Genomic DNA, 14013 nt, shown 5'->3' with positions numbered 1-14013 from the left:
GTTGCGATCAACACATGGTTTCATATCATTTGACAAGGTTTATCCTGTTAACGTCTAAGTAGGTTAAATATAGTTATTGAATACGATTAAAATCAATAGTAAGATTACTAATTCATATTTGAGTGTCGAGGAAAATTTGGATGTTAAGAAATGTTAACCCCTGGTCTAAAAGGCGGTTAAAAAGGGTTATCAGGGTTTCTGTCCTCAAGAGGCAGCATGTTGTAATCAAAGTGGACCTATGATGATTTCAATTAACATTTAAAACACTTTTTTTGTGGTCTAAATATGTATTAGATATGAAGAAGATAGTGTACATTTTGTGTCAAGGTTGCTCCACAGTCACATTTATATCCTCTTTTTTTGAGTCTGTCTGCAAGATGTTCGTTTGTTGAGGCGTTCCCAGATTGCAAATGAAACCACGCCCCTGCCCTTTCCAAAAGTATCATAATTTATCTGAAAATGTACATTGTTAAATATATATCCCAAAGTCATAAACACAATTTTTTTCCAATACACGGTAGAAGATAAACTTCATTAACATTATATGGTCGCATGGTCACAACATTAGGTACACCTGCACTCTCTGATTGATTCAGACTGAGCATAGGAAACATCTGCTTTTGGCAGCATTTATGTTGCTGCATTACGCACGCACGTGTTACTATGATGGACGAAAATAATACTTTATCCTACATTTTTGTTTTCCCTCACAGCCTGAATGAAGCATAGAGGGAGGACCTCCTCAACCTCTGGCTGAGAGCTTGACTTAATGTCCAAATAAGAATGTCCATCTCACTGTTACGCCACAACATAGCCAGACTGCAAAACCCTGCAAACCAAAACTGCACGCAAGCTAATGATTTAAAGCTTTGGCCTTGTTTTACACGATTATCCAACATGGTAACATTTGTAAGTCAGAAAAGAAAAAATATCCTCATCGGTGCCCAAAATTGAGCCTTGGGGTACCCCACACCTTATTTCATGCATTCCTGTGGAACGCATATCTATACTAACATAAAAAAAATTGGTCAGTGAGAAAAGAGTGGAACGAGTTCAAAAAAAAAAGCCAGAGAGGCCGACAGTCTACTGTATCAGAAGCGGCGCTCAAATCCAGCAGAACCAATTCTGATATTTTTATTATCTAAATATTGGTTAAAACCTTCAAAATGCTATCTCAATATTGAGGTTCATTCTAAAACCAGACTGATATATTTCAAAAATGTTATTTAAAAAGTCAGTGGCTTGTGTTCTACTTAAAAAAATTTACAATCATAATCTATGTGAAATTTTGACCAAAGAACCATCATTACATGTTATGTAGACCACAAGGAAGTGTTTTAAATGTAGAAAAAGAGCTGAATATGACCCCTTGAAGAACTGTAATTTGGATGAGGCCTCACTACCGCTCTTTTAAAAGTAGCAGGGAAGACCCATGACTAAAGAGAGCAATTCATAATCCTTGAAGATTTTTCCACAAATAAATCCATAAAATGATTTTAAAAGTGTTGTGAACCCAAGGCTCCGTATGAAAAAATCTAAATACTGTACATGTATCGTTGCATTCCTACATTGATCAGCGAGCTGGCTTCTACCAGCAGCAGTTAGCAATTAGCATGTAGCATTCGCTCCCATCCAAAACACTATAGCAGTAATCCAAGTAATGTTTCGTATGCAACGTGATGTGATGATTCTTTTTGTTAAGTAAAAGGCTTTTGGGAGTTTGGGGAATCAGTGTTCAAATGATCTGTACAATATGTGTCTGTTAAGAAGTAAAGTAACCATTCCTTATATGACTTACGATGCTGAATGTGTATTTTTTTTAAGGTGGACCAGCTTCACAAGGCCATCGAAGAGCTCTACTACTTTGAGTTTGTCCTGGATAAAATTCCAATCTGGGGCTTTATGGGGTACATCGAGGAGAGTGGCTTCCTGCCTCACAGCCACAAAGTATGACGTCTTTCGTGTCCTTCTGAGGGTTCGTGGGAAGATATTTTTTTCAAAGCGAGCTACCTTGTCGTTACTCTCATTAGGTCGGCCTATGGACTCACCTCGACTTCAACATCGACTACAATGGCGACTCCATCACGCTCGCCAGCGTCTCCGTAAAGGACGTCAAGCCCGTGCCGTTGGAGGAAGGGAGCGGAGGCCTGAAGGTCACCCACACGTACAGTGTGCGCTGGTTCGATTCTCTCCCGCTGAACCCTGAGCACGTCCGAAACAACTCGTTTTTCCCCAAAACACTGGAGATCCACTGGCTGTCTATCATCAACTCCCTGGTGCTGGTGGTACTACTGCTGGGCTTCGTCATCATCATCCTCATGAGGGTCCTCAGAAACGACTTTGCCAGGTAGGTTGAAAGATTCTACTATTACTATTATTACTACTACTACCGCTGCTAAAACTACTATTACTAATAATAATACTACTGCTATTACTTCTACTAGTACTACTGCTACTACTGCTAATACTACTATTACAAATAGTACTACTACTGTACTACTAAGTTTGCACGAACCAGCATCTCATGGTTTGTTTTTAAAGCCGCTACCTGCATTGTAACATCTTTAATTAAAAAGTTATAATGGTATATAGGGTAATATTAGTGCATGGTGTAATGTGTATACATCCATCCATCCATTTTCTACCGCTTGTCCCTCTCGGGTCACAGGGGGTGCTGGAGCCAATCCCAGCTGCACTCGGGCAGAAGGCGGGGTATACCCTAGACAAGTCGCCACCTCAATTATATTTAATATATAATGGTATAGAACAAGTTTAATTGTTTATGCTTTATGGCATACATATACAGATGATGATATAATGGTATGATGTGATGAGATACTGGTATTAACAGGTATATGGTGTATACTGTATATAAAAGTACAACAGGCGTGCGTGCGTGTGTATATACTGTATACACTGTGTGACTGTGTATGTTTATATACTGAGTATATATATATTTATATACTCTGTATATACAATGTGTGTATATATATATAATGTGTGTACTGTATATATATGTATATATATGTGTGTGTGTGTGTGTATATATATATATATATATATATATATATATATATATATATATATACAGTATATATTATGTGTGTATATATATATTTAGTGTGTATAATGTGTGTTTATATGTGTATATATTTATATAACATGTGTATGTATATATATATATGTATATGTATGTGTATATACATAAATGTATGTATATATGTGTATACGTGTATGTGTATATATATATATATGTGTATTGATGTATATGTATATGTGTATATATATATTTATATATGTATATATATATATGTATGTGTATATATATATATGTATTTATATATATATATATGTATATATATATATATATATATATATATATATAAGCGGTAGAAAATGGATGGATGGATATATATATGTATGTATATATGTGTATTTATGTATATATATGTGTATATATATATATATGTATGTGTGTGTATATATATATATATATATGTATTTATATATATATATATATATATTAGAGATGCGCGGATAGGCAATTATCTCATCCGCAACCGCATCAGAAAGTCGTCAACCATCCGCCATCCACCCGATGTAACGTTTGATCAGAACTGCACCCGCCCGCCATCCGCCCGCACCCGCCCGTTGTTATATATCTAATATAGACGATGCAAGGCATTAGTGAGGCATACCTGCCAACTACTCCGGTTTTCCCGTAATTCGTACGGTTTTCATCAACCTATTCCGGGTTACGGTTGCAGTGATAAAAAATACGGTTTTTCATTAATTAAAAAAAAAAAAGGGTGAAAACTACGCGAATTGCACCTTGTGCAGACAAGATTTTTCGATCGGACACGGAGGAATTAGCGATGTAAAAGACCACTTTGGGACAAAAAAACACAAGTCTAATGCCGTTGCTAGCGATACAAGTGGAAAACTTTCAACGTTTTTCGTCGCCCAAACAGATTCTTTGGATGTGATGAATGCCGAAGTTTTATTTACGGAGGCAATAATTGAGCATGGACTTCCAATCGCACTGGCTGATCACATGGGACAGTTAAATGTTTGTAATGCAACCTTTAAAAATCATTACGCGGTGATCGCGGTCCCAAAAATAAACTTTTCTTGCATGATAATGTCCAGAAAAATTCGCTTTATATTACTATAGAGTCCTTTTAACGAATGAGTTTGATGTTTTATCACAAACCTTAAATTAAAGAAGTCCTTTGTTCTCCTGCACCATGCATGCGCTTTGGCCTTGCTTCGTGTTTGGTGCGCAATCCTGTCGGCTGTATTTCACAGCACGACATACTGTTAAAAGTGTTTATACTATTTATGCTTTCAAGTCCAAGTTGAAGAAATCTTGTTAAATGTTGACAGCATAACTACCAAAATACAGAAGTATGTCCTTAATATTTTTGCAGTGCTATTTCTGTTGAAAAGTTCAAATGATTACATTAGAGATGTGATGTGCCACTTTTCAAGTGTCTGATGGCTTAAATTAATTTTCATTAATTTTTCATATTTTGAATTCTTTTGAAAGGCTTACAAAAAAACGACATTTGAATTGTAATTCCATGCTATTGACAGGACTATTAATTTTAATGAAGTTAGCTTACCATGTTTACAGTATGATAATTGTGATAGAAATGTGAATTTTAGGCACAGAATATTTTTTACAATTGAACAAGGCAGTAGATTATACAAGCTTGGACAGAAAGTTAATAATGACACCAATTTTTTTTTAATGGAATTGTTTAGTACTGTTTTACCATTTGTTTACTGTAAAAAGTGTTTATACTGTTTATACTTTCAATTAACAAATTGAAGTCTTGTGAAAGGTTGACAGGATAACTGGCATTAACTGTCAAAATAATTTCAAACTATTGAAGTTAGCTTACAGAATAAACATGCCAATCAACCCATATGATTTTTGCTGTAATATTTTTGTTTTGAAAAGTCACTGTGACTGATAGAAAAGTGATGGTTTTAGCAACATTTTAACCTGTCTGAATGCTAATAATCATTTTGCGTCGGGAGGCGAAGCCCTGAACCCTCCACCAGGACTTTGTCCTGGACCTACCGGGGCCTGCGGCCCTTGGACCCTGGCTACTAGGTTTTTCTGATTTCAAAAGTTGGCAGGTATGGTGAGGTTATAAAGCTTTTGCCTGTTAAAGAAAGGAGACTGATCCAATGCAGCACAGACTTTCGCGTGCCACGCTGTCACGACCCAGACGCACACCAGTGCGCAATCATATGGGAGCCGCGCTGAGCGCACCTCCAAGCGCGTCTCGCTGCCGGCGACGGCCGGGTATGTGCCCGACGCTCCAGCGCCATCCATTTTCAGGGCTAGTTGATTCGGCAGGTGGGTTGTTACACACTCCTTAGCGGGTTCCGACTTCCATGGCCACCGTCCTGCTCTCTATATCAACCAGGGTGAGCCCCACCCCTTTCGTGAGCGCACTGCGCGCGGAGTGACCCCTGTTACGCGCCCCCGGCAACAGGGGTGGCGGGCAGGTAAGCTGCGCGGGCGGAGCGCGCGGAGTGACCCCTGTTACGAGCCCCCGGCCACGGGGGTGGCGGGCAGGTAAGCTGCTTACCTGCTGCGCGTGACGCCGGCCGCGGCGAAGGCGGACGAGGCGGTGTGTCGGTGCGGTGGGCGCGGTAGTGACCCTGGACGTGCGTCGGGCCCTTCTCGCGGATCGCCTCAGCTACGGCTCCCGGTGGGGCCCTCTCGGGGGAAGGGGCCTCGGTCCCGGACCCCGGTGAGGCGTCCCTTCTCCGCTCCGTAAAAGTGTCCATCTCTTTTCTTTTTTTTTCTTCTGTTGTGGCATATGCAGCAGGTGCCTGCTCGTTTTTCGTATGTGGGTAACAACATTTAACTATGTATATATATTTCCGAATTGGTTTAACTGCCACCCGCCTGAATCTATTTAAAATCTAATTTTTTTTTTATTTCAATCGCCCGACCCGACCCGACCCGACCCGCGGATAAAATCTAATTTTTTTTAATTTCATCCGCCCGATCCGCGGATAATCCGCGGACTCCGCGGTTGTGTCCGCAAACCGCGCATCTCTAATATATATATATATATATATATATATATATATATATATATATATATATATATATATATATATATATATATATATATATATATATGTGTGTATGTATATATGTGTGTATGTATATATGTGTGTATGTATATATATATATGTGTGTATTTATGTATACGTATATGTGTGTATGTATGTATATGTATATATATATGTATATATACATACATACACATATATATACACACACACACACAGTATATATATATATATATATATATATATATATATATATATATATATATATATATATATTAGAGATGCGCGGATAGGCAATTATTTCATCCGCAACCGCATCACAAATGTCGTCATCCATCCGCCATCCACCCAACCAACATTTTATCAAAACCACACCCGCCCGCACCCGCCCGTTGTTATATATCTAATATAGACGATGCAAGGCATTAGTGAGGTTATAAAGCTTTTGCCTGTTAAAGAAAGGAGACTGATCCAATGCAGCAGAGACATTCAATGCTTGCCACGCATTAGTGGCTAAGAGATATTAATACGTGATAATATTATTTATCATTATTATAGTATTATTGTCATTTCCATTAAGAAAGTGTTAACTATTGTTGCCAATGCCCTCAGATCAGGAGTGCATTCCTCACACTTTGTGTGCGCAGGTGCAGCAAGCAGAACGATGCTTTTAAGAAGTTAAAAAAATGTTTTAGAAAGACTAGGCCTATATTTTCGTTAGGTAAAAAAAAAATTCTGAATTTATTTCAATGAATATTAACTTGTTAACGTTATAATGCTCAAATAGGGACGAGGGCGGGGTGCACAGTGAAGCAGTGAACAATTTCGCGACAAAGATGAACCTTTATTGATTGATCTGCAGCCATGACAAAATATCAGACAATCTCCATTGTCAACGACAGGCAGGAAAATAAAGATAAACACATAGCCTATGTTCTAGGTATAGGCATAGGCTCATACGTTTTTAAGTTGAAATAAAAAAATAAATAAAAAATGTGCCTCATAAGCCTTAGGCTGTCAATCATGCGCACAAACTTAAATTATACAATAACATATGTATGTCATCCCTATTTAAACAAAAATAAATAAATAATAATAAATTACCTGCAACTTATTGGCCAAGGCAAAAAGCTGAAGGGGGGAAATCAAACCCATCAGACTGCACTTTATCATCAAACTTGAATTATAATGAAAATAGACGGTCGCGACAAACAAAGCAGGCTAAATAGCCTTACATTGTCGCCATTCGGAGATGCGCTTCACTTGAAAGCCAGGCCAAATAATTAACACACAGTAGTATATCTCGAATAGAAAAAACCACAATAAACAACGCAATTGCCTTAATTCCTTTGCATTGTAGTGCGCCCAAACAACACGTAACCATCAAAATTATTCAGCTGACCGAACTCAATATAGGTTAGACATGGGCTTATTTGGTATAGACTATAGGTAACGTAGACTAATTCGTTTAACATATCCAACCGTATGTCTACTTACTTTTTTTTTTGTTAGCACTATGCAGGAATAAAATGGCATTACAGTGCCAGGATTCAGGCGAGAGCGCCTGGCCTCTAAAATGCGCCCTGCTGCGCTGAAGGAGCGCTCACTTGCGGCACTGTTGCTGGGACGCATAGGATTCTCTTGGCAAGGTGTTGTAATCGTGGGAATGATTGTCCTTGTTTCCCCCAAAAGGAAAGTAGATTTTCCTCTGCTGATCCGTCGAGATAGAAGTTTGTAGAGGAATAATCCTCTACTTCATCAAGCTTAAGCACAGGTGTATCCTCCTCCCATTCTGTGAAGTCAATCCTTTTCTTTTTCGGTGATGCACCATGAGCTCCACCTAAAGGACCGATAAAATCTATACGTTTTTCGTATGTGGGTAACAACATTTAACTATCTATATATATTTCCGAATTGGTTCAACCGCAACCGCCCGAATCTATTTACAATCTATTTTTTTCGTCATGTCACCCGCCCGACCCGCGGATTATCCGCGGACTCCGCGGTTGTGTCCGCAAACCGCGCATCTCTAATATATATATATACATATACATATATATATATATATATATATATATATATATATATATATATATATATATATATATATATATATATATATATGTATACACACACACAGTATATGTATATATAAAGATCAATCTTCTTGCCAGGTTTCTACTAAAATAAGAAAGTGTTGCATTTGTCTGCATCCATATTTGAAGACCTCTATTTTTGGCAGCAGACTCCATCCATCCATCCATTTACTACCGCTTGTTCCGTTCGGGGTCGCAGACTTCTAATATTTAAATGAATTCAACCAAGATCTGACCTGGCTCTAGATGCATCAAGAGTACTGAATTTATTTAAAGCAAGGCATGGATTCAGTTTCACATTACCTGCTAGCAGGATTAAAATCCATACTGTATGAAGACGTTTATTGCCTGATAACCCAATGAGTATGGTTCCAGTAGTAGTAGAGCATTAGAGATGCGCGGTTTGCGGGCACAACCGCGGAGTCCGCGGATTATCCGCGGATCGGGCGGATGAAATTTAAAAAAATAAGATTTTATCCGCGTGCGGGTTGGGTCGGGCGGATCAATTAGATTTTTTTTTTTTTTTTTTTTTTTTTTTTTTTTGCGGGTGGCAGTTAAACCAATTCGGAAATATATACACATAGTTAAATGTTGTTACCCACATACGAAAAACGAGCAGGCACCTGCTGCATATGCCACAACAGAAGAAAAAAAAAGAAAAGAGATGGACACTTTTACGGAGCGGAGAAGGGACGCCTCGCCGGTGTCCGGGACCGAGGCCCCTTCCCCCGAGAGGGCCCCACCGGGAGCCGTAGCTGAGGCGATCCGCGAGAAGGGCCCGACGCATGTCCAGGGTCACTACCGCGCCCACCGCACCGACACCGCGGCCGGCGTCACGCGCAGCAGGTAAGCAGCTTACCTGCCCGCCACCCCCCGAAATTCACATTTCTATCACAATTATCATACTGTAAACATGGTAAGCTAACTTCATTAAAATTAATAGTCCTGTCAATAGCATGGAATTACAATTCAAATGTAGTTTTTTTGTAAGCCTTTCAAAAGAATTCAAAATATGAAAAATTAATGAAAATTAATTTAAGCCATCAGACACTTGAAAAGTGGCACATCACATCTCTAATGTAATCATTTTAACTTTTCAACAGAAATAGCACTGCAAAAATATTAAGGACATACTTCTGTATTTTGGTAGTTATGCTGTCAACATTTAACAAGATTTCTTCAACTTGGACTTGAAAGCATAAATAGTATAAACACTTTTAACAGTATGTCGTGCTGTGAAATACAGCCGACAGGATTGCGCACCACACAGGAAGCAAGGCCAAAGTGCATGCAGGTGCAGGAGAAGAAAGGACTTCTTTCATTTAAGGTTTGTGATAAACCATCAAACTCATTCGTTAAAAGGACTCTATAGTAATATAAAGCGAATTTTTCTGGACATTATCATGCAAGAAAAGTTTATTTTTGGGACCGCGATCACCGCGTAATGATTTTTAAAGGTTGCATTACAAACATGTAACTGTCCCATGTGATCAGCCAGTGCGATTGGAAGTCCATGCTCAATTATTGCCTCCGTAAATAAAACTTCGGCATTTATCACATCCAAAGAATCTGTTTGGGCGACGAAAAACGTTGAAAGTTTTCCACTTGTATCGCTAGCAACGGCATTAGACTTGTGTTTTTTTGTCCCAAAGTGGTCTTTTACATCGCTAATTCCTCCGTGTCCGATCGAAAAATCTTGTCTGCACAAGGTGCAATTCGCGTAGTTTTCACCCTTTTTTTTTTAAATTAAAGAAAAAACGTATTTTTTATCACTGCACCCGTAACCCGGAATAGGTTGATGAAAACCGTACGAATTACGGGAAAACCGGAGTAGTTGGCAGGTGCCTCACTAATGCCTTGCATCGTCTATATTAGATATACCGGGCGGATGGCGGGCGGATGCAGTTCTGATCAAATGTTAGATCGGGTGGATTGCGGATGGTTGACGACTTTCTGATGCGGTTGCGGATGAAATATTTGCCTATCCGCGCATCTCTATAGAGCATCTTTTTAACACAGAAATACACCAAAGAAGTTGGGTACCATTATTCAACACTGTAAAAGAAGATTCAGTAGTTTCTAAGGACCAGTTGATCATTATTGTGTTTGGCAGAGTCAAAGATTGGTGGGGAACTAGGTCAGGTCCGCCACCACAATTGCGAAAGAACCATGAAAACTAAGAAAAGTGCTTGTGTAAAAAAAAACTTTTTAAATTGTTGAATCCAGAGGCCCAGGCTGCACCAGGTTGAAAGCTAAGATAAAGCTAGCAAAAATCCGGCCAGTGGGAGGCCAGGCTGAGGCTAGTGGAGGCCCGAGCTGTAGCAAGTAGAACGCAATAAGACAGCTCTTTTTTGGAAGTAAACCATTTTTCATCAACTGTTAAGCTTGGAAACATCTAAAAATGACCTACAATGATTGCAACACAGACAAAGTAAAAGCAAACCAACAAAGGATAGTGCTGGCTGCCATCATGGATCGTAAGTCTTTGGTATGTTTAATGTAATGTAATTGTTTAGCAAGTTAAATAGTATAGTGCAGGGCTACTCAACTGAACCCCTTTACTTCAGTTCAAAACTTAGGAGACAAACAGTTTTGCAGCAAATTCCTTAAAAGACTGGGGTGCTCCTGTTGTATAGAGAAACTTGGACCATGTACACACATTGGCAGATCCTTGCATTGACATTTTAACCTTGCTAGCAAACACTGGGGCCTAAGCTTGTGATTTACATAACAGAGGCGACCCTCAAGGCACTGGTTTTAGTCTTCTCCTTTTTGGCAGTTATATGTCATAATGTGATTTATGTAACTGTAGAGTTGCTGTACGTTGTTTGCTTCAGATGCAGAGTCAGTAATTATTTGTTTAACTTCTTTGTTTACTGTATACTAGTGGTGTTCCTCAAAGTTCCATCTTAGGTCCTCTCTTTTTCCTCATTTGGCTCGCGAGTTCAGTTATAAAAACTTGTGAGGGATTTACATTTTTGCAGCCGGTTCTTTAAAACACGAGAGTTCTGTCATAGAGATGATCTTTGACTAGCTTTTTTGCACAAGGTCCTTTAAAAAGAGCAGTACTGCTGTACAATGATGTGTATATATATACTATAATGTAACGGTATACATATGATGACATAACAGGTATAATGCGACGGAGGAGGCGGGCTGTGACGACCTAGACCAAGGAGACAACGGCTGGAAGATCATACACACTGACGTCTTCAGGTTTCCTCCTTACAAAAGCCTACTCTGTGCCATTCTCGGAGTGGGGGCTCAGTTCCTGACCCTCGGCACAGGTGGTTATCACTTTTTAACCACACACCCGCACACTATGATCAGTCACCAGATACAGGCGTGTACTGCTTCCGTGTTACAGGAATCATCGTCATGGCGCTCATGGGGATGTTCAAAGTTCACCACCATGGCGCCATCAACTCGGCGGCCATCGTCTTGTACGCCCTGACAAGCTGCGTGTCGGGCTATGTGTCGTGTAGGTTTTACACGCAGATGAACGGCAAGCAGTGGGTGTGGAACATCGTCCTCGCCTCATCTCTCTTCTCAGGTAAAAATATTCATCTTTGATAGTCATAACATCTTTGTATGATTATTTATTTATTTTAATCACTGCAGTGATAGTGATACTATAGTTTTACGAATGGCTGAACTGGAACATCTTCATCCCTCAGCTCCTCTGTTCCTGACCTGGAGCGTGGTCAACTCCATCCACTGGTGTAGCGGCTCCACTCAGGCCCTGCCGGCCACCACCGTGCTCCTCCTGCTGGGCGCCTGGGTGCTGGTGGGGTTCCCCCTTACCGTCATCGGCGGCATTGTGGGCAAGAACCGAGCGGGCGGTTTCCAGGCCCCTTGCCGCACGCGCAACATCCGCCGCCAGATCCCCACCCAGCCTTGGTACAAACACACGGTCGTGCACATGGCCATCGGGGGCTTCCTGCCGTTCAGGTGAGATCCCGGCATACCTGCCTGTCGTTTTTCTCCAGTAAACGGCAACATTTCTTGTTTATTTTTAGTGCCATCTCTGTGGAGCTGTACTACATCTTCACCACCGTCTGGGGCAGAGAGCACTACACGCTTTACGGCATTCTGCTGTGCGTCTTCGTCATCCTCCTCTCGGTGGGGGCGTGCATCTCTGTGGCGCTCACCTACTTCCTGCTCTCCGGCGAGGACTACCGGTGGTGGTGGCGGAGTGTGCTGAGCACCGGCTCCACGGGCCTCTTCATCTTCGTCTACTCCGTCTTCTACTACACGAACAGGTCATCCATGAGCGGGCTGGTGCAGAGCACGGAGTTCTTCGGCTACTCCCTGCTCATGGCGCTGGTCTTCTCGCTAATGCTGGGCAGCGTGTCCTTCTGGGCCTCGCTGGCTTTTATTCGCTACATCTACCGCAGCCTCAAGATGGACTAGGTGTGCTGTGTGCATTCTGGAGGTTATCTTGGAGTAATGGGAGGACGGGGCCTCCCATGGTGGAAGCTGGTATAGCATAACGGGATATTACAGTGGGTACGGAAAGTATTCAGACCCCTTTAAATGTTTCAATCTTCAGCCATTTTCTAAAATCAAAAATGTTAATTTTAATTTGTATTAATGTACACTCAGCACACCATCTTGACAAAAACAGAAATGTAGATATTTTTGCAAATGTATTAAAAAACTCAAAAGTCACATGTAGATAAGTATTCAGACCCTTTGTTGATGTACCTTTGGCAGAATTATAGCCTCAAGTCTTTTTGAATACAATGCCACAAGCTTGGCACACCTATCTTTGGGCAGTTTTGACCGTTCCTCTTTGCCGCACCTCTCAAGCTCCATCAGGTTGGATGGGAACTGTAGGTTTTCATCCAGGATGTGTATATCGCTGCATTCATCTTTCCCGACTAGTTTCCCAATTCCTGCCGCTAAAAACCATCCCCACAGCATGATGATGCTGCCACCACCATGCTTCACTGTAGGGATGGTATTGGCCTGGTGATGAGCTGTGCCTGGTTTCCTCCAAACATGATGTCTAGCATTCACGCCAAAGACTTCAATCTTTGTTTCATCAGACCAGATCATTTCGTTTCTCATGGTCAGCGTTTTTCAGGTGCATTTTGGCAAACTTTTTTACTAAGAAATTGCTTCTGTCTGGCCACTATACCATACAGGCCTGGTTAGTGGTTTGCTGCAGAGATGGTTGTCCTCCTGGAGGGTTCTACTCTCCATAAAGGAATATTGTAGCTCTGACAGAGTGACCATCGGATTCTTGGTCACCTCCCCGACTAAACTAAGATGAATGCACCAATGTACATCCTGGATGAAAACCAACAATTCCCATCCAACCTGATGAAGCTTGAGAAGTGCTGCAAAGAGGAACGGTCAAAACTGCCCAAAGATAGGTGTGCCACGTTTGTGGCATCGTATTCAAAAGGACTACATCAACAATGTATTGAGCAAAGGGTCTGAATACTTAGGTACATACGTACATATGATTTTTAATAAATTTGCAAAAATATCTACATTTCTTTTTTTGTCAAGATGGGGTGCTGAGTGTACATTAATGATAAATAAAATTGGCTATTTTGATTTTCGCAAATAGCTGCAATGAAACAAAGAGTGAAACATTAAAAGGGGTCTGAATACTTTCTGTACCCACTGTATAAAGGGATGAGACCCATCAGGAGTGAACCTTCTGTGTTTGGTTCTTTCTACACTTGTCAGCATCGGTCTTGTGATGAGAAGCAAATGAGATTAGATGCCTTGTAGAGGTGACGGGGGAGCAATATTGACTGTGATGTAAATACTTTTTTCAATAAAATAACATTAGTAATAA

General features: G+C 40.6%; 1 protein-coding gene across 2 annotated transcripts in view; it reads left to right on the top strand.

The window, feature by feature from the left end:
- Window positions 1-14013, top strand: part of tm9sf1 (transmembrane 9 superfamily member 1) — a 23108-nt gene extending 9095 nt beyond the window's left edge. For both annotated transcript variants that reach the window (XM_061965447.2, XM_061965446.2), the window contains exons 5-10: window positions 1825-1947; window positions 2031-2347; window positions 11331-11485; window positions 11566-11751; window positions 11876-12149; window positions 12218-14013. In XM_061965447.2, coding sequence (XP_061821431.1) covers window positions 1825-1947; window positions 2031-2347; window positions 11331-11485; window positions 11566-11751; window positions 11876-12149; window positions 12218-12611 — 1449 coding nt within the window. In that variant the 3' untranslated portion in view covers window positions 12612-14013. The remainder of the gene's footprint in view (window positions 1-1824; window positions 1948-2030; window positions 2348-11330; window positions 11486-11565; window positions 11752-11875; window positions 12150-12217) is intronic.

Source organism: Nerophis lumbriciformis, linkage group LG07, assembly GCF_033978685.3.
Source record: "Nerophis lumbriciformis linkage group LG07, RoL_Nlum_v2.1, whole genome shotgun sequence".
Taxonomy (NCBI): domain Eukaryota; kingdom Metazoa; phylum Chordata; class Actinopteri; order Syngnathiformes; family Syngnathidae; genus Nerophis; species Nerophis lumbriciformis.
Note: the sequence above shows the minus strand (reverse complement) of the source record. Positions and strands in the feature narration are given on the sequence as shown.